Source organism: Psittacula echo, assembly GCF_963264785.1.
Source record: "Psittacula echo genome assembly, chromosome: 3".
Classification (NCBI taxonomy): Eukaryota; Metazoa; Chordata; class Aves; order Psittaciformes; family Psittacidae; genus Psittacula; species Psittacula echo.
In genome coordinates, this window is record NC_137736.1 from 73,047,212 (window position 1) to 73,068,601 (window position 21,390).

The 21,390-nt window shown below is 40.4% G+C and overlaps 1 protein-coding gene across 30 annotated transcripts in view; it reads right to left on the reverse strand.

Moving 5' to 3' along the window:
* Positions 1-3,859: 3,859 nt before the first annotated feature.
* MBNL2 (muscleblind like splicing regulator 2) overlaps positions 3,860-21,390 on the reverse strand; it is a gene marked incomplete at its 3' end in the record, with an annotated part of 70,680 nt that continues 53,149 nt past the window's right edge. For 19 of the 30 annotated variants that reach the window (XM_080613320.1, XM_080613318.1, XM_080613316.1 and 16 more), the window contains one exon: positions 19,437-20,061. In XM_080613320.1, the coding sequence (XP_080469446.1) occupies positions 19,952-20,061 (110 nt within the window). Of the gene's footprint in view, positions 3,988-19,436; positions 20,062-21,390 lie in introns of those variants that run through there. The other 11 variants (XM_080613317.1, XM_080613306.1, XM_080613315.1 and 8 more) reach the window with 2 other exon arrangements.

The following is a 21,390-nucleotide window of genomic DNA, read 5'->3' on the forward strand; positions in this document are numbered from 1 at the left end:
TCAGAGAAGATGGTGTGAAGAAACCATGGAAGTGCAAGACAGACATTTTAATCCCTCCTCTATCAGTGGCTTGCTGTGCGATCTCTGCCCTTGGGCATGCAACTCCTCTGCGTTGCTGCTCTCCCCAGAGGAACTAGTTGATAACGGAGAGTATTTGTTGGTATAATATGCTCTGAGATGTAGGCAAGAAAGGAAGATGCAGAGGATGCGCTGGGAAATAAATCCCCCAACAGTTGGGCATCTGTGAGCCACACCGCTGAGATAACCACTGCCTGCCTGCGCCCCAGCATGCACAAGCAAGCAGAGAGTGCATGAAAGGACTGCCTGGGGATAAAGCCATGCAGTGCGGTATCCTCAGCACGTGTCTCCAGCAGAAGTGTACGTGCTTCTTCATATAGCATCTGCATATGCCCTGCATCTGGGGACTGCCCTAAAGGATTTGTTACTTGACTCTGCAATTAAGGAAAAAGTAAAATAACTAAACTAAACTAAAATAATAAAACAAAGGAAAAGTAAACAAAAAATCAAAATAAAACAAAGCAAAGCAAAACAAAACCCAAACAAAACGAAATTAAATAACATAAAGCAAAATAAACCAACCCAAACTAAACTAAACCAAAACAAAGCAAACCAAACCAAACTGAACTGAACCAAAATAAAGGAAAACAAAGCAAATCAAACAAAGCTAAACAAAAAAAGAGTAAAATGAAATTAAAAAAAACCCTAAATCAAATAAAACAAGATAAAGCAAAGCAAACCAAATAGAATAAAATAACCCCCCCAAAACCAAAATGAAATAAAATTAAGCAAAGCAAAACAAACAAACAAAACAAAAAATCAAACCAAAAAATAAAACAAAAAAACCAACAACAAAACCCACAATAAAAATAAACCAAAGTAGAATAATATAAAAAACCCCCATACTTTTTCAAGACTCTTCCACTTCCTTTTGACTATTCTGTTACCCCAGGCCCTTCCTCCAAGAGCCACGCCACAAGAAAGAATGGCCCCGACTCTGCTCTCATTTTAAAATGCTTCTTTTTATTTCAGTGGTTGTACATTGGGTGAATGAATTTAACGTCACAACAGAAATAGAATGGCTATTTAACAGACCACTAGTAGTTATATGCTGGAAAAGAGTGAATGGAGGGGTTTCTTTTAACTGTTACAGAAATATTCATCGTATGTGTCGTCAATTATGCTGGATGAGAGAGGCAAACAAAAGGTATTTTGGTGAGGTGCTGTACATCCTTCGAAGAAAATAAACACTGAGACATCTCAGTCCCTCGAAACCGTGTCCCAGCTACAGTATTCACGGTCTCTGTGTTGGCCCATCTCATGGTTCTTTTAGGGGAGTTTTATTTGTTGTTTTTTTGTCTTTTTTTTTAATTAAACAAAGCATTTAAAATTTAATCATTTTCATTAGACTTTTTTCTTAAAATATAAACAAAGTTTTGGCAAATAATATTTATACAGAAAAATAGTTTTAGATCTTCCCAAATTTTGAAATAGTCTATAAAATTACTTTATAAATAAATAAAATGCAGAATCTGTTGTACACGTATTTGCACATCTCTGTAATTGCCTCCTTACTGTTAGCATAGGTCTGTACTTGTACAGTTTTCAGGAATATTACAAAGTCATAAAGTCGGAAAGTGGATCTCTTATTAAAAAATACATTTTCTCTTTTTGTCTGTCAGTTTGTCTGGATGAAAGACCTGATGTATCTGAAGCTTCGTCATCCATGGGCAAAAAATAGGAGTATTGGGTTAATTGTAAAAAACATAGAATAACAGTTATTTTGAAACATAAAAAGTTCACACAAAACAATGTCCTGGAGAGTTATCTACATAAAATATTTAAACAACATGGATAATTTACCATTTAGTATTATACAATAAGCTACCCAAATGCCTAAATTAACTATTATAAAAAAATAAAAACAACTTTGACAGATATAGGCAAGTTGCAGTGTCAACTACCTAGTTATAATGACTGAGAAAGTCTACAAATATTAGTGTTTTAATAGTATATAATGATGATACCTTAACTGCTAAAGTAACGAGTTAAGATACATTATTTTTCCACAAATTAAACTAATGCAACGTTACAAGCACTATGTTAATTTTACAATCGAATTGTGATTATTTATTTTTTCTTTCGGATGATCAAATCTCCAGCTTTATATATAAATAGTAATTAGACATCGGACAAACAAGATTTAGCCTGGAAAAGAATTTCCTAGACAAATAATTATATGGTTAGTGCCTTCAGTCGTTCCGAACAGGCAGTGCTGCCAAAGTTTAAAATAGTTTACAATCAATCTGAAGAGGTTAAGTTAAAATACTGCAATCACTAATAATGTCCACATAGAAAACTTATGCTGCAAACAATTATACATAATATCCACTTATAACAGCTGTCCTGTTTTCCTTTTTTTAAACAATAATTTAAAAACTATGTCATTTATGAGATACATGTGCAACATATAAAATGTGAAATATGAAATATTTGGTACAATAGTGCTTGAAACAAATCTCAAATCAAACAAATGAAATTTTAATTATACATATATAATTACCTTGTAAATCAACAAAGTATTTAAAAAAGTAAACAACATTAAAATCTGCTTCATCCATATATATGTATATATGTATGTATGTATATATAACATGTATATAATTGTATTAAAGATATCTTCATACTTTTGTGACATAAAATATGTTTTTAAAGAAAAACAATTAAAAGAACTATTTTTTTTCTCCACTCTAATCTGGTTACAATCTTATAATCCAATTAAAAAAAAATGCAAATACAGCAATGATTTATTAAACTGAATCTCATTCTACATTCTTAGTGTTCAGTTAATAGTCTAGATTAAAGTCACTGATGAAGTTTCAGTGACTCAACTGAATTTTAATTAAATTAGAGTATCATACAATCTTCGTCTACAGCCTTCTTTTTCGCCTTCTCTTTTGTTAGTTTGGTCTTTTTTGTGTGTGTGTGTGTTTGATTTTACACTTCTACAAGTTACTTCGTAACAGCTCGGATCTTTTTGGTTAACCTGACTATGAGTTTGACAGATTATTCGCTTCTGGTGACATTTGACTGTTGGCATCAGGCTCACTTTCATCAAGTCTGATGTGACAAAATTTAGGCACTTCTGCAAAGTCTCTTTTAAAAACATTATAAATATACTCGTAAAATAATATTCTCAAGACTTTGTTCTTTTGGGGATTGAAACGGGTATGAAGTTCATACTGTGCAAATTTTTAAATTTTCTTCTGCTATTCTGCTATGATTCAAATGCAACTTCTCCATACAAGTCAAACACCAACCATGTGCATCGAAATTGTGCTTTACTTTGGGCTTCTGGCTAAAGATACTCAGATTGGCAGGGTGATGTGCAGGACACTGGGCTGCGTTTCACTTCCTCTGTCTTGGAATCGACTTGCTGGGGGAGCAAAACCAAGAGGGTTTTTTTTAAGTGAGAAGGAAAACCCCACCTGTAGTTTGGGTGAAAATTAAACCTGCAACTGGGATTAGTTTTCAGCCAATGCAACTTAATTATTGCTGAACTCGAAAGATTCATAAACACTGAATCTCGCGAGACTAACTGGACCATTTCCATTAAGTATAGTTATGGAGAAAAGACAGTATTTGCAAGAATTAAACTATGCTTAGAAAATCTTTAAAACTAAATGTTACCCTTTATGTCTTGAAACATCACAGCTGGTATCAGGTAGTTAACTATTTTAGGTTGGAGTATAGTAAGCATACCATATTTAATATTCATATATGACATAGCAGCACTAGCTTTTTTGAGTTTGTGATTTGTCCATAAGAACAAATTCTTGACTTAGCATGCAGTTTGTGGCAACTCTAGAGAGGAGGAGACGGGGTAGTATGTACAGTAGCCGTGCTTGGCCGTCCGCAGGGAGGCTTCGTGACACTCTGTTCCATTCCTGCTGGCTATTTCAGGATTATCTGTTAAGAGAAAGGAAAGCATGATCGCACTTTTAGGTGATGTGGGGAGAGCAGTTCACCCAGATGGCCAGCGCTGGACTAACTAAGCTTGGGTGCAGCTTATTTCAGACAGCATCCCAAACGGGACAGCATCCCGTATCCTCACACTGCCTGAGAGACATTTGGGCTTCACAAACCTAGTCGTCTTTCTCCCACACACACCTCCCCATGTGCATGAGAGCACACAAAGAGGGAATTTTGTGTATCAAAATACTAGAGATGGCATCAAAGCCATAAGGGAAGGGGCTGGCTGTAGATGGGGTGTGCACCCCCAAGTGCCCCAGCTGTCAGTGGAGGGGCAAGCAGCCCTGCACCTCCCGAGGAAGCTCAAAAGCACATTGGTACCTGCTGCAAATCCCCAGCTCCACCCTGCTCCCACAAAGGCAGGAATGACCAGGGGAAACAGTGGATGCCAGGGAAAATGCCACTAACAAGCAAAAAAGATGTCTGGGCTGGGTGTTTTCAAGAAGCTGAAGTGTCTTTTCAATGCACTTTTACAGCTGCTTATTTCCTAAAAAAATTATCTGCAGGTCAGCGAACTTGAGAGGTTTTTTCACACTTCCTTATGTCAGGGGATCCAGGGGGATGATGATAGTGGTACCTGTGTGCACTAACTGTGCTGGTTTATCTTCACAGCATCTGAAACTGAGAGTGAAGCAACCACTTTACAGATGCAAACTCTGTGCCTCCAATACCGTGAAGGTTAAATGCACAATGCGCCTGGCAACTGACTCAACCTGCTCACAGCACTGGAAAACAGTCCAGGTTTCCACCACATTTGAATGGTGAAAGTGATGTCAAAAGCCAGAGGTACGATGCTCTTTCTATCACACTACTGCTAAACTGTGCTCCAGACTTAAGCACAAGTTGAGGAATTAGAGTGCATCCCTTGCTCTTCCTGTTTAATTTGGCACTCGACATATTTTTAAGCTGTGTTTGTAGGTGGTATACAAGGCAGTTGTGACAGCACTTTGACCTACTTGTGTATTACAAAGCTAGACCGCAGCTTAATGCAATATTTATTTTAAAAGACAAAAAAAAAAGGTGATTTGAAAGTAACTGCAGCAACATACTACCTCTGACATACAGCTTGCCAAAAAGAAACATGGTCGCCTTGTGTGGAAGGTGCTTGTTCTAGCCCCCTGCTCAGCCACCTCACACATACCTCACAATCAGAACTGTACACAGCTACCAGCTCCCTGACCCCACCTAACTTGCCAGCATGCCAAAGAGTCAGCTTTGATTACCATCAGCACTGCCAATCTGGTGACACACGAGGCCCCATTGTAGTGGCACTGTACAAACACCTCCTGCTCCGGAGGGCTTAACTTCTAAATACATCATGCATACAACAAGGACATATATTTTTAATGAACTTCCACCCATTGTGAGTTTGTTAGCTTATCGCCTATCTTCTGTTTCCTATTGAAATAACAAAGAAATAGCTTTGCTGGAATAATAAAGCCCTGCCTGTGATAACCCTGGTGCATTTACAGCACGGTGATGTGACAGCATGTACAAAGAACGTAGCCGTGCTGAAAGTAAGAAGTTACCGAGATTATCAGCATTGATATTTTTAGCATGTTACAACCCAACATGGCAATGTAATTAATAAAGCAGCTTTAGCTATAATAGGTTAGCTATAATCACACAAGTGTATTTAAGGAATCCTAAGGTCTGCGTTAATGGGACACAACCTGAAATCTACTTGGTGTAAAAACCCCAGAATTTCAGACACTGCAGCTGCCTACATCATCTGTCAACTTTTGAGGGGATAAACTTGCATTTTCCGATAGGCATTTTCTCCCTGTACAGGTAGACAGACTAGAATCACAGAATAGTTTGGGTTGAAAGGAACCTTCAAAACTCATCTAGTGCAACCCTCCTGCAATGAGCAGGGACATCTTCAAGTAGATCAGGTTGCCCAGAACCACATCCAGCCTGGCCTTGAATGTCTCCAGGGATGGTTCATCCACCACCTCTCTGGGCAACCTGTGGCAGTGTTTTACCACCCTCACTGTAAAACATTTCTTCTTCACATCCAGCCTGAATCTCCCCTCTTTTAGTTTAAAACCATCACCCCTCATCCTAGTGCAACAGGCCCTGCTAAAGAGTCTCTCCTCATCTTTCTTACAGGCCCCATTTAAGAAGTGAAACATCACAATAAGGTCTCCCTGGAGCCTTCTCCATGCTGAACAACCCCAACTCTTTCAGCCTTTCCTCATAGGAGAGGTGCTCCATTCCTCTGATCATCTTTGTGGCCCTTCTCTGGACCCTCTCCAACAGGTCTGTATCTTTCCTGTACTGACTCCAGAGCTGGACGCAGTACTCCAGGTGAGGTATCACCAGAGCACAGCGGAGGGGCAGAATCACCTCCTTGGACAGATTACTGCCCCTTATGTCAAGATGTCTTAAAGGTCAAACAGCCCCATGCTCCCAATTCCCCCAAAATGTGTGACAGAGAAGGCAGAGGGCCTCATCTCAGGCTGTTTCTTGGGAAAAGGGTAGGACCATGCCTGGCACTTGCATTAACCCAAGTGCAACTCACCCTGCAGCATGCCAGGCAGGATGAAGGGTCCCTGGGCAGCGCGAAAGAGCAGGGACTGCTTCTGTGCCGTCCTCTGGCAAGTGGTGGAGCCCAGGTAAGGACTTCCACTGCCCTGTGTCTATTCCTACCATTTCTCCCCTCCTCTTGAAACTCAGGAAGCAGTGAAGACAATGTAAACACTTTCCTTTTGTGCACAAGCACGTCCTGTTTACGTGGCTGTGGGTGCAGGAGGAGCAGCTGGAGCTCTCCCCACCATGCTTCTTGTACTGACAGTGGCTACGGAGCTGGCTTGCTCCCACCACATCGTCCTCACCGCCGCTCGTGCAGGGGATGTAACTAGGGCATGTTGCACCCCAGCTATTTCTAGTGCACGTAGGAGGCCTCCTAGGAAAGAAACCTAAAGTCTCTCCTTCAGAGCAAGCCTCTCCAGTGGGAAGATGCAGAAATGAGGAGCTGCGTGTTTTTTTAACCTTAGCCACAAAGTGTTAAACGTATCCTGTAGTCTTTAATTATATGTTCACACCCTATTTCTCAAAAGATATCACAACTCTGCCATACACATGTATCAGCTTCTGCAACTGTTTTTTTCACTGTGTCTGACAAAGAAACATAAAATGCTGAGCTACTTTACATGGAAAACACACTGTGAACCTCTTCTGTTTAATCTACAAAAGAAGTAATAAACTGTGATGGAAGATGGAGGCTATCTGAGTCTGCATCACTGCTAATTGCTCCATTGCTTGCCTGCATGCTGAAAAAGAAGCTGTGCAGAACATACCAACGAAGGAACATTACCGCAAACACTTCCTACAGAGTTTGCGCAACCTCGTTACTTGTAAATAGGTCCAACATCCTTCATGTTCACTCCTGTGTGAAGAACTATATCTCAAATATATGACTTCTCATATTTGCAGGGGTTCTATTATATCATTATACTTCACAGCAACTTGATATAATGTATTGACATCTTTACCATAGTATATATACACATAAAAAAACTGAAACATGAGGTCAAACATGGGAAAGCATTTTCTCATTCTGTATATGAATAAGATCCACAGGTGTGGATACAGACATGCCAGAAAACATACCTTCTGCTGCTGTAGTAAGAGAGCTAATAAGAACACTATTTCTAGCATAAGAGGAATGGCTTGGCACTTACAGCTGAAATGCACAGATGTAATGACAGTACAGGGCATTTTTTCAAGGCTATCACAGACATAGGATACCTTCTCCATTGCCTTCTTGTCTGGTACCTGTTCAAAGTGCCAGAAAGCTGGCTACCCTTTAGACTAAAATCACTAAAATTGTGCCAGTGCTAGTCACTAGACCTCACTGAAACCGGTAACATATAGAGCAAACCTATTTCTGCAAACTACTTTCTAATTGCCAAGAAGCATTTGCTCTTCTGAATTTTCAGCTCTTTAGGGGTGACATTTTCAGCTCCCAGATTCCAAGACTTTCTCTCTTTTCTATAAGAGCATGGCTCTTTACCCTCAGGACCTCTGAATGACCACAGTGGTCATTAAGGCCCCATCCCTAAATTCAGCCAGGATTGCTTCTGAGGGTGATCAGTTCTGCAGTGTCGTCTGTGGGAATGACAACCAAGAGAGATGATACTGCCCATTGTTTCAGCTTCTCACTAAACTACTGACCCATGGCACACAGCAGACAAAGTGACATCAGCCTGGGATTTCCTCAGACCCAGCAAAGGCGGCTGCAACCAGTTATTGTCTAAAGACTTAAAAAGAAAAATTGAGAATCTCTTTTAAATTAACGTGGAAATTCCACTTTTGTGAACTCTTTTTCTGTCACCCACATTACTATGTGCACTGCTTTACTTGATACAGTTCACAGATTTAACCAGATTACCTAGAATCACGACTGTGAACTAAGAATTTCAAGAATACTCTCTGGCTTAAGGTTTTCTATTTTGAAGCTACAACTCATGAAGCTTCTTTATTCTCTCTGTCTTAAATTCTGTTTCCAGTTTCGGATTTATAATACAATGATGAATACAGGAAATCCACCATTCTGCAAAAATTCAGTGCACATGAACTCTTGTTCAACTAAAGACCTGTCACAGTGGATCAGCTGGAAAACATGACTTTGCATCTACCCCTGACATGTTTCTCTTCTGGAAGTTTAGAAATAACTTATCTCAGTTACATTTTGCTCTATCAGCGTTAATACATTTTAAGGGAGCACTGAGATCGTACTTGACCCCCACACGGCGAAACACTTATCCCTCCAAAATGAACTCACGTGTATTACACATTTTAGGCTGCTCAGCCTTTCATTTTAAGAGCAATGTAGTCATAGGGGTTTAGACAAGATTCATCTCAGATGATTTCAGATGTGTACACCTCAGCTGGTCACCCTATTTTACATCTTCCTAGCCTACCTCACGCAACTTATTTTGCATGAGACAGATTATCAGCTCATGGTGCTCTCTTCCCCTCCACCAGATACAACCATCTGCAGCGAACAGTTCACACCGAGGTATCTAACTTTTAGCCACCTATGTCGGGGCAGATGAATCTTTCCACAGTGACACTTTCTATTTTCATGTTTTTCACAGAGTAGCAGACTGGTCAGATATATCTAGGGTATACACTGAAAATGACAGATATTTTCAGACAGCCGGCTCATATCAGGCTGTCTCATAACTTCTCCCGCTTTCTAAAAATAAAGCTAACACCAAGTATTTCTTCCCTTTGACATGAAACCCAAGACTATTTATATTTCCCTGTGCCTTTGGGAAATGCCTCCAACTCTTTATTTTCCATTTTCTCTCAGAATGCTCTTTTGTGGCATGTGCCTTATTCTTTCAAATAAATCAGTCTTCTATTTATTTTTTTTTAATCAAAAGTGGGAAAGGATGAGTAAATATTCAGATGTTTACTGAGGGTAATTGCTATCATATCAGTTATGCTTGGTCTTACTTAATTATTACATAGCCTTACAGATGGACTTTTTCACCTCCTATTTCTCCATAGCCTCAGCATCAGCACCTTCACGCAGCACCAACCTGAGCTTCCAGTCTCCCACTGACATTCCCCAAGGGATGGGATTTGCCCTGTCCTCAACTGGCCAACAGCTGAGCCGGCTCCAACTCTTGCTTACATAAGAAGCAGCCTGCCTGCTCCCAGTGCTCAGGGTGGAAAGGTGCTTGGGTACACATGCCTCATCTCTCGCACCTTAGCTGTTGTCCTGCCCCCTCTCTTGTAATCTCCCACTGGAACTTCCTTCCTGACCTACTGTCTGCACTACATTGCAGGCATTGTCACTGCCACAAGAGCCTCCCTTCCTTGTCTTTACTACATACATTTGCACATTCATGCACTCATCTAACCTCAGGCCTGACTCCTCACTCATCTGTCCCTTTCCACTTTCAAAATCTATGGTCACCAGTCTGCACTCCTGTAAAACAAGTGTCAAATCTAGCATCTTTCTGAAAGATGAATAAAAAAAAACCTGAATAAATGGATCTGCAAACAAAACCTAAAAGAACTACTAATAGGGTTGAAGGTAGCTGCTGAAAGCAATTTGTTACCCCTGCTGTCAGTGCTTAACACTTCACTGCTTTTCATAAACACACTGAGCTCCACTTTGTGTCGCTGGTTTCTTTGTTACTCCTTCTCTCAATGGCCAGAAATCTCATTCTTATTTCCAGCATATTATGATTTAATGTAAACATTCTTCATTTTTCTCACTAACTTCACTAACTTCTCCCCAATTCAGGGGTGAAGGAGGATTTTTATCTGATTGCTTCTCCATTAACCTGATGTATCCCAAATATGTCTACTGCATTCATCAATAAGGTGACCTCTGAATTGTACATAAAGGTGAGACGTCTAGGCCACAGACGATCTCCTTGGTTGCCTGCCCATACAGTGACTAATACAATGGCATCAGGTTTCTAAAGGCTGGAGGTCCTATTTGCTTAGCTTTCTCATAGCCCATCCCTTGACATGGTAATTCTGGTGCCCTGCTCCATTCTCTTTTCTCCCCTAAATCTGAGTGTGCTCAGTTCTGCCTGTCCCATGTGTTGATATTATGCCTCTGTAAATGGCTGAGTGTCAGATGTCCATGCTGAAGTGGACACATCTGCTGGCACATTTTCACTCTATCAGGGCCAGGCTGTTGGCCATCAAGGTGTCACAAAGCTGACAAAGACCATGTCTGAATCCAGCTCTTCATGATGATCTAAAGAAAAGATCAAGGCAACTATGGGATCTCAAAGGCTCAAGGGTTCAAGAGCATCATTCTAATTTAATATTCACAAGGTCCTGAAAGAAAATCCAAAGCCACTTGTGCTGCCAACTCCTTAGCATGCTTATGAGCTTCAGTAGGTATTTATTCAAGCAATAATGTGCAATACTTAAGTTCAATTTAATATGTATTTACTCACTCTGAAGAAATAGGACTAGTTGTATTAAAAATGAAAGCATGACTTTATTTATTCTTCTTTAAAGTAATAAATAATGCAGTACTAAAAATTGATCCTAATATACTCTAACATATTCTACCCAAATCTATTTTTAACTAATTGCACACGCAGCAGACAGACTACACAGAAATGACTGAAATACTACTGTGTAGTATTTTAGGAGCGCCCGTACAGTGACTGTTTTGAACAGCCATTCAGTTTTACCTTTCAGCAGGTCAGAGCTATTGCAATCATCTGTGTTTTTCACGTCCTACTTTCAGGTCATTTTCACTCTCTTCTTGAGTTTTAGAAACTGCCAGAATAGACATACGCAGAGGAACTGAGAGCACAAAGGACTGAAAGACCAAACCTGTATTATCTGTGAAAGTGCCCATATTCCCCTTGCAGAGGTACTACTCCTCCAAATCTGCATTTTCTTAGGTGTCTTCACCTAGCATTGTTTTTTCTTTTAACATGCCCTGCTTTGTATTTTCCTCTTACACATCATGCATGCTCAAATTGAACAAGACGAGGGTGCCACTACGCTTCCAAAACCTGCTGCTCCAGTTCAGACTCTCTTCCAAGCAAGAGGTGGTCCACTGTAACAGCCAGAACTTAAACACAGAAAGCTACCAAATTTATGCTCATCAAGGTTACTCATCAGACATCACTGTGTCAGTTGTATAAAACTCACTATGCTTATAACTTCTCTGAGGAAATCTTAATGTTCCTGACTTTTGCCTGCTTACCATTTCCTGAATTTTCTTATCCGAATGCTCCCGCATAGAGAGACATACATACCACTGTGAGCCACTGCAGATAATATTACACCAAAAATGAAGTCAGTCAAAGTTACTAAATCTCTGCCTCAAGCCAGAAGTCACGACAGGTACAAGAAACAGACAAATAAATAAATAGATGTTTCCACTATGGTTACATGGGCAGCTTCCTGCACACTCAAAGCCAAAGACTGGCATTTCTGGCAGGCAATATATCATAGAATCATAGAATAGTTAGGGTTGGAAATGACCTTAAGATCATCAAGTTCCAGCCCCCCTGCCATGGGCAGGGACACCCCACACTAAACCATGCCACCCAAGGCTCTGTCCAACCTGGCCTTGAACACCGCCAGGGATGGAGCATTCACAGCTTCCTTGGGCAACCCATTCCAGTGCCTCACCACCCTCACAGTAAAGAACTTCCTCCTTATATCTAACCTGAACTTCCCCTGTTTAAGTTTGAACCCGTTACCCCTTGTCCTGTCACTACAGTCCCTAATGAAGAGTCCCTCCCCATTATTCTTACAGGCCCTCTTCAGATACTGGAAGGCTGTTATGAGGCCTCCATGCAACCTTCTCTTCTCCAGAGTGAACAGCCCCATCACACACTGAGATAAAAATATGATATTCCTTTAATTCAAGGGAAAATAGTTGGAGAAGCTAGAGATGTCCAGACGCAGTTATTTCAAAGAACAGAATTCCAGACAAGTACATCTGGAGCTCTGCACTACACTATGTTGTTAAAATTTTACGATGGAAAAACCCAGACTCGCATGAGCTGTGTGTATATGCTAAGCACAATGAAGCCAACTCGGTTTTCCCCAAATGCCTACAAAATGAGCTGACCTCAGGAAAACATTCCTATGTTTAAGTAATAAATATATGTCCCAAAAGACTTCTACTCAACTTGTCAAAGTATGGTTTGTTGAATAATTGAAAGCAAGAGCACAGTAAGAAGTTACCACATCAAACAAAAAAACGATTTTTTTTTAATTTCAATGATATGAATGGTAAAATTGTCTATAACAGGAAAGAGAAATATATCTCGATTTTTGTTATTCAAAAGAAGTGTTTGCCTTTGCTTACTTCTCGTTATGTGATACTGCCATCTAGCAGGCTACCAAAGGAACTCATGTTTCAGTCTTTACAGGGGCAGCAGTGTGTGAGGGGAGAATTTCCGAAAAGCTACCCTAAACAGGCTTCTTCCCATTTCTTCCCACTGGCTTCTTGTATATGAGCATGTGATCTAAAACTCTTATGCAAGCCTGCCAGAAGTCTTCCTCATCTACACAGAAGCAACGTGCTATCTTAAGAGACCAAAAATATTACTAGAAGTAAAATGAACGTTTGGTTAAAGTTTGCATGTGAATTCCTTTACATTTCCCAGGGTAACCTTTTGGGTTGTTTATCTTTGCTGCCTCGCAGTTAACAAAAACAAAGTTTTGCCATGTATTTTGTAACATCAGTTGTTTCAAGGCAATTCAAAGGGTATTTCCTTGACACTGCTTAAGAAGTGTTGTGGGCTTTAAGGCTCCCTTTTGAGCCTGCAAACTGTTAATTCTGAAAGTTACAGCTACTTACATATCATTCAGTGTCTTCAGAAAAGATAACTACTGAATTGAGTGAGACTTGTGATTCTTGGGTGTCCAGCATGAAACAGGCAGCAAGCAATTTAAATTTGCTATTCAAAATACCTTTTCTGGAGAAATGGCTCTTCATGATCAAGGATTGTTTAGGTTCATTTTTCCAGCTTGATGCAGGTACAAGGCGAGATATCCAGTCCTGAATCCCAGATGCCAAGGCTTGCTGGTACCTCTATGTGGAGCAGCCTGGTACCATACATGCCCTCACCAGATGCCCAACACTGTTACGCCCAGGGCTTGCTCTCTGCAAGCATTCCTGCAATAATGTGGCTGAGAAAGGAACCTGTTCCTCCATTTCCATTTTTTTTTTTTTAACTTTTTCATGTTGGATTCATGTTGCTAGAACAGAATTTTATATAGAAGTATTTAACTTGTGATGTTATGGAATTTTTAGACCAAAACTTTCAGTCAAAAAAAAAACCCAAAAGACAAAAATTGGTTAAATAGTTATCATTCACAGCAGAAGTGTTTTTCCACCTGTTCCCCTATTCCCTTACAAATGGCAATCAAAGCTTGTCAAATCATTAACAAGAATTTTGCATATGCTTTTATTTGTAACTTTGCTGTATACTGGCACTAAAGATGTAAATAACAGTAATTCCCCCTTCCCACCTTCTTTCTCAAAAGCTTGCTTTTATCCAACAAAAAGGCTGTTTCCTACTACTAGATTTTCCAATTCATTTTCTCAGTATATTGCTACTGTTCTCTCCAATTACAAGTTCAGCAGGCTTCCACAAGGAAGAGAGAGAACGTGGAGACAGAAGAAGTCTTGTCAGCAGCATGGAGGACAGCCCTCTGCCCTGCCAGAAGGCTCCCCGGGGTTATATGGGTAGGCTGAGAGGAAGCCCTCTTTGGGGACGCTATTTGCAAGAGGGAACAACTGGCACTTCTACTTTATGCAGAAGGAGAAATCAGCTTGAGTAGGTGCCACATGACATTGCAGTCTAAGGAGAATCTGCCTTCTTTGGGAGTGGTGGCTGCCTCTGTGGGCACCTTGGCAAGGAGAGGTGCTCTGTTGCTGCACATCTGGCTCCCCTCCCTCCTGAGGGAGCTGTCACACTCAGCGTCTCACATCCCCATTAAACATTTGGTAGTTTTGTATTTTATGCTCTGTTAACTACTTTTTGGATTCCAGAGCAAATATTTTAATAGTCCTTTTGTTTGTGGCGCTCGAATGTAACATAACTATTTTTATTTTCTCTTCATTGTATTTTTGCAGATTTTGACAAAACTGAAGGCTACTGAATGACTTCATAATTAATATCTGTGCAACTGCCACCTAATTTAGTGGTAATGCTGATGCATAATTTAAAACAGCTGTGCTAGATAATCACGAGCCTTAGCATGAGAAAGCCTGTTGATCTTCTATTTCTTTTCAGACACTGCCTATGAGTGTTCAATTTTTCTACTGGATCTGCCTTTTCATTTTCCCCTCTTGGTTAAAGGTTATATAACCAGTAGAATAATGTTGTCAATAAATAACATCTTCAAGCAAAGTTACTACCTGTCATCCAGGTGCCAGTTCAGAAGCATGCAGATTTGTCTGTAGGTCCTGTATTGCATCTGCCAAGCTTGTTAAGATGTCCTGGATAACCCAGACATCCAAGGTTATCTTAGGACAATCTTAATCGTCAGTAGACATGTTTAGGCAACTGAACCAGGTCCTGTGTGACTTTCTGAGCCAGACTATTCTCTAGACTCCATCTGACTGTGCTGATAACCTTCACAGTCTACAACAGGCACTTAAATTTCTAGCTTGCATACAGACATACATGATATACATATACATAAACATACTCAGACACCAACATTTCGGTGGCTTAATTTTGGGTAGGTGTTGGCATTATTCAAAATTGAAATTCAGTCCCAGAATTCAGAAGAACACCTCTCATATAATGTTATGATAGAATATCCCAGGCACTGATCCTCTGTTAAACCATATTTGGAGTGCGGGGTAGAGGAAATCACAGCTCTCTGCATCTTCAATTAACATGCACATCGTCAGCTCCAAGTGGGTTCTATATATTTTTTCCCCAAGTTTCTAATCCTGTATTTCCTTATAAAGAATATATAAAATAAAGAGAAACAATCTTCCAAAATGATTTTCCTTAAGATCTATGACTTTGATTTCATCCTGAAATTACAGCAGTGCACAGCTTAAAGAAAATCAATAAATACTGCTCTGTTCCTCTACAACTATCTGAAAGGAGGTTGCAGTGAGGTGGGGGTCAGTCTCTTTTACCAGGTAACAAGCAATAGCATGAGAGCAACTTGAGGCCTCAAGTTATGCCAGGGGAGGTTCAGATTGAATATTAGGAAAAATTTCTTCCCCAAAAGGATTGTCAATCATTGGAACAGGCTGCCCGGGGAAGAGATGGAGTCACCATCCCTGGAGGTATTTAAAAGACATGGAGATGTGGCACTTTGGGACATGGTTTAGTGGTGCACGGGGCAGTGCTGGGTTAACAGTTGGACTCCATGATCTTAAGGGTCTTTTCCAACCTAAAGAATTCTACCTGTGAGTGAAGCTGAGCAGGTAACAGCTTCCTTGCTTGCTCAAGTACTGCCAGACCACTAGCTGCAGGAATAATAACTAAAAGCCTTGATAAAGATCTCTGAAGCATGTATTGACAGGCAATGACTGTATTAATATTTTAAATAAGATGTTTTACACACATCTCCACACATATGTGCACTAGAGGGAGCCAGGACCAAACTGTCCACAGGCATGCTCTGACACTGCTTCCACCATTATTTCACATGACTTGGAACTTTGCTGGTTCCATCCTCCAAGAAAATGCTGTCAGCATCCCCAGACGACAACTGAACTTAAGTTCATTAGGGATCTAACCCTGAAGCGAGGTTAAGCAGCTATGGTGTCCAGCCCTATTCTGCTGGGAATGGCTGGAACACTTGTGAAGGGGGAAAGAGGAAAATTGGGAAGGATCTCTTGCCTCTGACTGGTCATGCTCCCAGACTCACTGCTCCCAGACTCACCACATACCTTTGGAAGACCACCTTCCTTTCACTGAAAAACTCAAGCTCAACTCCCTTCCTCTATCCTCTCCCATCACAGCCTGGCAGCTAGAGGAAGTGGGGACACCTTCTCACAAGACGCCAGCTCTTGCATCAACTGAAGCAGTCTTTAATAAGCATTCGGAAAGTAGGGTTTGCTAAAGCACTTTTGCTCCATCTTGTTTTCACTGCACTGAGCCAAAGTGATTCTGCTCCCCTCTGATGTACACCGCAAGAAAATTACTTTGGTTTTAAAACCTAACTTCTGTAAGACAAAAAAAGCAAAAGACTTCCAATTTTCCATATATTCTTAACTGGTGTCACTCTGAACAAATGTACTGTGGTATGGCCTTTAACCCTACACAATCTTCACACAACACATACAGTTGCTGGGCAAGTGTGACTGGCTGTGCGTGTGTGTCAATGCAGGCACATTCTGAGCTGGGTACTCACGTTATTTTTAGAAAGAAAGGACATACAGAAGACATGAGACATCCTTCACCTTTTTTCAAGATACAAGCTGACAGCACATACTAAATAATTTACTGGACCTAACAGGGTTGTTAGGTTGTTCTAGCCATCAGCCAAGACTCCATATCTTTTGGGATGCTGACTTCTCCTTCTGCTGGTGCTTCAAGGGCATCGGCATCATCACACTCAACCCAAGGAAGTCCAGCAATCTTTCCTCAGGCCAGAGTACCAGGCCAAGTGATATTGAGCTAAATTATTAAGCCCTGCTACAAGTTTATTTTCATGCCTGGCACTGTGAGAAGAAGCCGCAGGAGCTGAAATGGGATGGGCTGAAGGCTGCAGGTTGATTAAAAACACTGGGAAGAGGAAACCATATCCCACAGATATGTAAAGCAGTGTGGCACAGGCCAAGAAAGGACATTTAATTTAGATGGGAATAAAAAAGTCCTTTTCTGAATACAAAGGAGAGTTTAAATCCATACAAAAGGACAAAAAGAAAGAACATTATGACCATGAATAAAGTCTTAACTCATGTTAATTATCTGTTCCTTCTGCGTTTCTTGGGCTAAAGAGATACTGATAGGTACGACCACAAAATTATGGGGCTTTTTCCAACGTTGTAGCTTTGCCTCCAACTTTTACGAGGCTGTAAATAGCAATCTTGGACACTTGCCTCTTACAAAGAAGAAGTGACTACTACTACTTTCACTACTTCCAAATAAACAGTTTTACAGTAGCTTTTAAAGATTTGCAATGACTAATACAACGACAGGAGTGAGAAGAAAAAGAAAGGGATGGCACACACTACAGAAGCTAACGAGAAAAGCTGCCAGGGTGGGACTCATCTCCTCCTCATGCAGTGGTGCAGAGCTTTGCTACATAGATACGCTCTTTCCGCAGGCAAGAGAAAGAGGCAGGACCCTCCAGGGCAATTCATCCTGCCCTAACATGGACTTCAGGAAAAGCAGATGAACAGGATGTCGAACTTTAAACAAGTGGAAACCCATCCCCATGTTAAATTATCCTTTAATTTCAGCATGGAGCTATGTGTATACACACACAGAGATATGTGCAACTAAATAAATACAGACGGACACTTTCCACGACTCCTGTTAAATTCAAAATGCTCTAATCCTCCAATGCAAACAAAATCTGTAGTGGGAAAGGAGGGGCTTCGCCTGCTATCCTGCCAGATGAGAAGGTGCATGAAAGCACACCTACATCTCCCCAGTGGCACTAGTTATGTGTGTGAAAGTATTCCTATTAACTAAAGAAAACAAAGACTGATTAGTGGTCCTTTTGTAGGTGTATGGGTATTTATTCTACTCCAGCCACAACCAGCCCCTCTGGGGCTCAGAGGTGCAGGCAGTGGAGCTGCCCTGGCTGCATTCCCGTGCTCAGGAGGGACCCCAGCTGACCCCCTCCCCTTTTCTCATAGTCCATTGGCATCTTCAAGCCCCTTGGGGAACACAAAACTGCACTGATACCACCAAACACTTTGCTGCTGCAGACACTGCTGTGGGAAGGACAGTGAAACACAACATTTGCCTGCTGCACTCCCCTCCTCGTACCAAGTAGGTTTTCACTAAAACAAGCTAGCTTGCAGAAAATAACGCACAAAATGACAACCCTCTTGATGAAAATGCTAGCAGCACAAACACCACAATGCTGGCAAACAACTCTTTAAAAAAATAGAGAAAAGGGACTGGTTTGTGTTTCTTTAAGGAAGTAGGGTGTATTTCAGAGGTAGTATATTTTTCCAAATTATTATAAACTCTTCAGGCAACTTCTATTTTCCTATGGGATACTTACATAGTTTTGGGACCAACAGTAAAAAAAAAATCTACTGGTACAATATTATTAAGCAAAACATTTCCATTTATTTCTTTGTAATTTCTTGGCAGGTGGAAGAGAATAAATCAAGGGGCAAGCATTTCTACCAAGTCTGCACCAGCTTGTTGGTCTGGGCAGGAGCAACACGAGGGAAGAAGATGGGAACATAGCCCTTTGCTTTCCCTCGACAAGCAAATCTGCTTGCTTCCTCCTCAGCCTGACCTCTAGAAACCTGAGGGAAAACAGTTCTCAGGTGGAAGTGCCGGAGCACAGTGGCAAAGTAACAGAAAAGCCAGAGCGACTCGATTGCCGTGCAAACCCCTCTCCTAGCAGATGATGGGCACATTGGGGTGGGAACCTCAACAACCCCAATGGAGGAGTCAAAGCTACACACTCTGAGCTGCAAATAGGTACTCTTGTCTGGCAATTAGGTCCTACAGGAGGGAAGGGAAAACCCTACCAAAATGAAGACTACCATTAACATAACAAAACACGTAAGAAAAGGGGAAGGTATCATCTTCCCTAGCCCGCCTCTGTCAATAACTCTAGGTGTTCTTTGTAAGAGCATTCTTCCTTAGGGAAATATAACTCCCATCTTAAAGATATACTTTCAAACATAAAGCAGACATAGTCATAACTATCTTGAGTGCTGTTTTGATCACTAGCATTTACTGTTTTGATCACTGATTTACAAAAAAACATTCAGTATTGTTTCTTTTTTTTTTTTTTCATCTGCCTTGTCCTGCTTGTGATTTTAGACAGCTTTCAAGCTTGCAAGTCAGTCACTTCCACACACCACATGGAGAAGGCTACATTAAGACACCTGAACATTATAAACCTGCGATGATCTTCCTTTTGATCTTAGGAGTTAATAACAGACTTCTGAAAGTAGTCCAGTACTATGGTGATTCTAACTCCAGCTGGGTTAATTACACAATAATTAGGTACAAACATCGCAACACAAAACACAGCTACATCATTATTTGCAACAAATGTTAACTCTAAATAAGTGCAACCTGGCCCACAAACACTTGCTATAAACGACTTAAAAATAAAAAGTAAAATTTGATGGGGTAAACACAGAAAGAAAAAAAAAATTCTCCGGGAGAATTTTTTTTGTTAAAAAAAAAAAAAAAAAAAAAAAAAAAATTAAAATAAAAATCTCAGCACTCATTTAGAGTTTGGGATCTTGTGAAAGAAAGCTTTAAAAGGAGCAAACCTGATTTGCTGTGGCTGTTGCGGCGAAGGGAACACTTGTTGCAGGAGTTGTTGCTGCAGAGACAGTGGCGGCCGTAGCGTTGTGCATCATGGGTACTTTCAGGAGGGGAACCATGGAAGCAATGAACAGGAGGGTGCAGCATTATGGTAAGAGAAGTGGTATTTTTGGCATGGTGAATATCAAGAGCAGCAAGCCATCGTCATGGGTTAAACCGGCAGATGGCATGCAATCACAGTGCAAAGCGAGAAAGCGTGGCGGAGAAATAAAAAAAAAGGGAAAATAGCTTATTACAAGTACAATTAAAGGAAGGCTGTCAACACAATCGGCGATTCCCAGAAAAAAAAAGAGCAAGGACCACTGAAACAGCGGGTGTTATCTCTAAGAAGATTACTTGTGCAAATGAGGTCTCCACCAAACTAGCTCGTTATCTAAGAACTGTTATATGGGCAATTTGTTTTCTCCCAGTATCAGTATAAAGCACTCCATACTACAGTTCTAAACAAACCCCACAGTGGTTTGCACTGGGAAGAAAACTGATAAATATTTATCTTAATTTTTAAGCACAATTAAAAAATGAATTCATGTATCTTCATACATGAATACTCGCTGTCTTCCTTTATAATCCAATTTATGTGTTTTTTTCTACTACCACTGCAAAACTGTTTGTCTTTATCAGAGTTAAATTACCATCTGCTTTGAGGCAAAAACCGGGAGAAGGATAATAATAATTTTCCCGATTTATATGCTACTTTTTTCAATCTAGAAAAGCAAGGTCCGTTCGGTGAAAGTCGCTGCTTTTGCTCATTTTAAGAATGAATTTGTGGAAGAATTACTAACTTGATGTTTTAAAGGCTTGATATTTCAACTGCTTATCTGTCCCACAGAAAATATAAATCACTGGGATAGAGCTATGGAGGAAAGATTAGCTTTCAATCTTACAGGCTACTGCACTGGACTTCCATTTTTTATGCCCCAAATGTTAATTCCAAGCTGTAAATATATTTCAAGGAGTGAGATTCAGATCATGGGTTTCAACAGAACCTCTGTGGATCAAAGTAGGCATTTCTGGGAAACGCTGATAAAACTTTCTAACACACAGCAAAAAGGAGAAATAGGCACACCACTATGAAACTTTAAAACACTGATGAAATTTGCTGGCTTTTTCCAGTATCTTTTGATTTTATAGTACTAGACAATATAAAATATAAATAAAACTTTGAAAACTGAAAAGCAGACTGGAATTCATGGTATTATGCTTTTGCAGTGTAGTTGTTATAGCAGGTGATATCACATCTAAACTGCAGCTTTCATCTACAAAGCTAGACACTCTGCAAAGTCAACCAAAAAGACAAGCGAACCTTTAATTCTAGTCAGTGGCTAATCCTTGCCTAGAATTTTTGGAACAAGTGAATATACATCATATA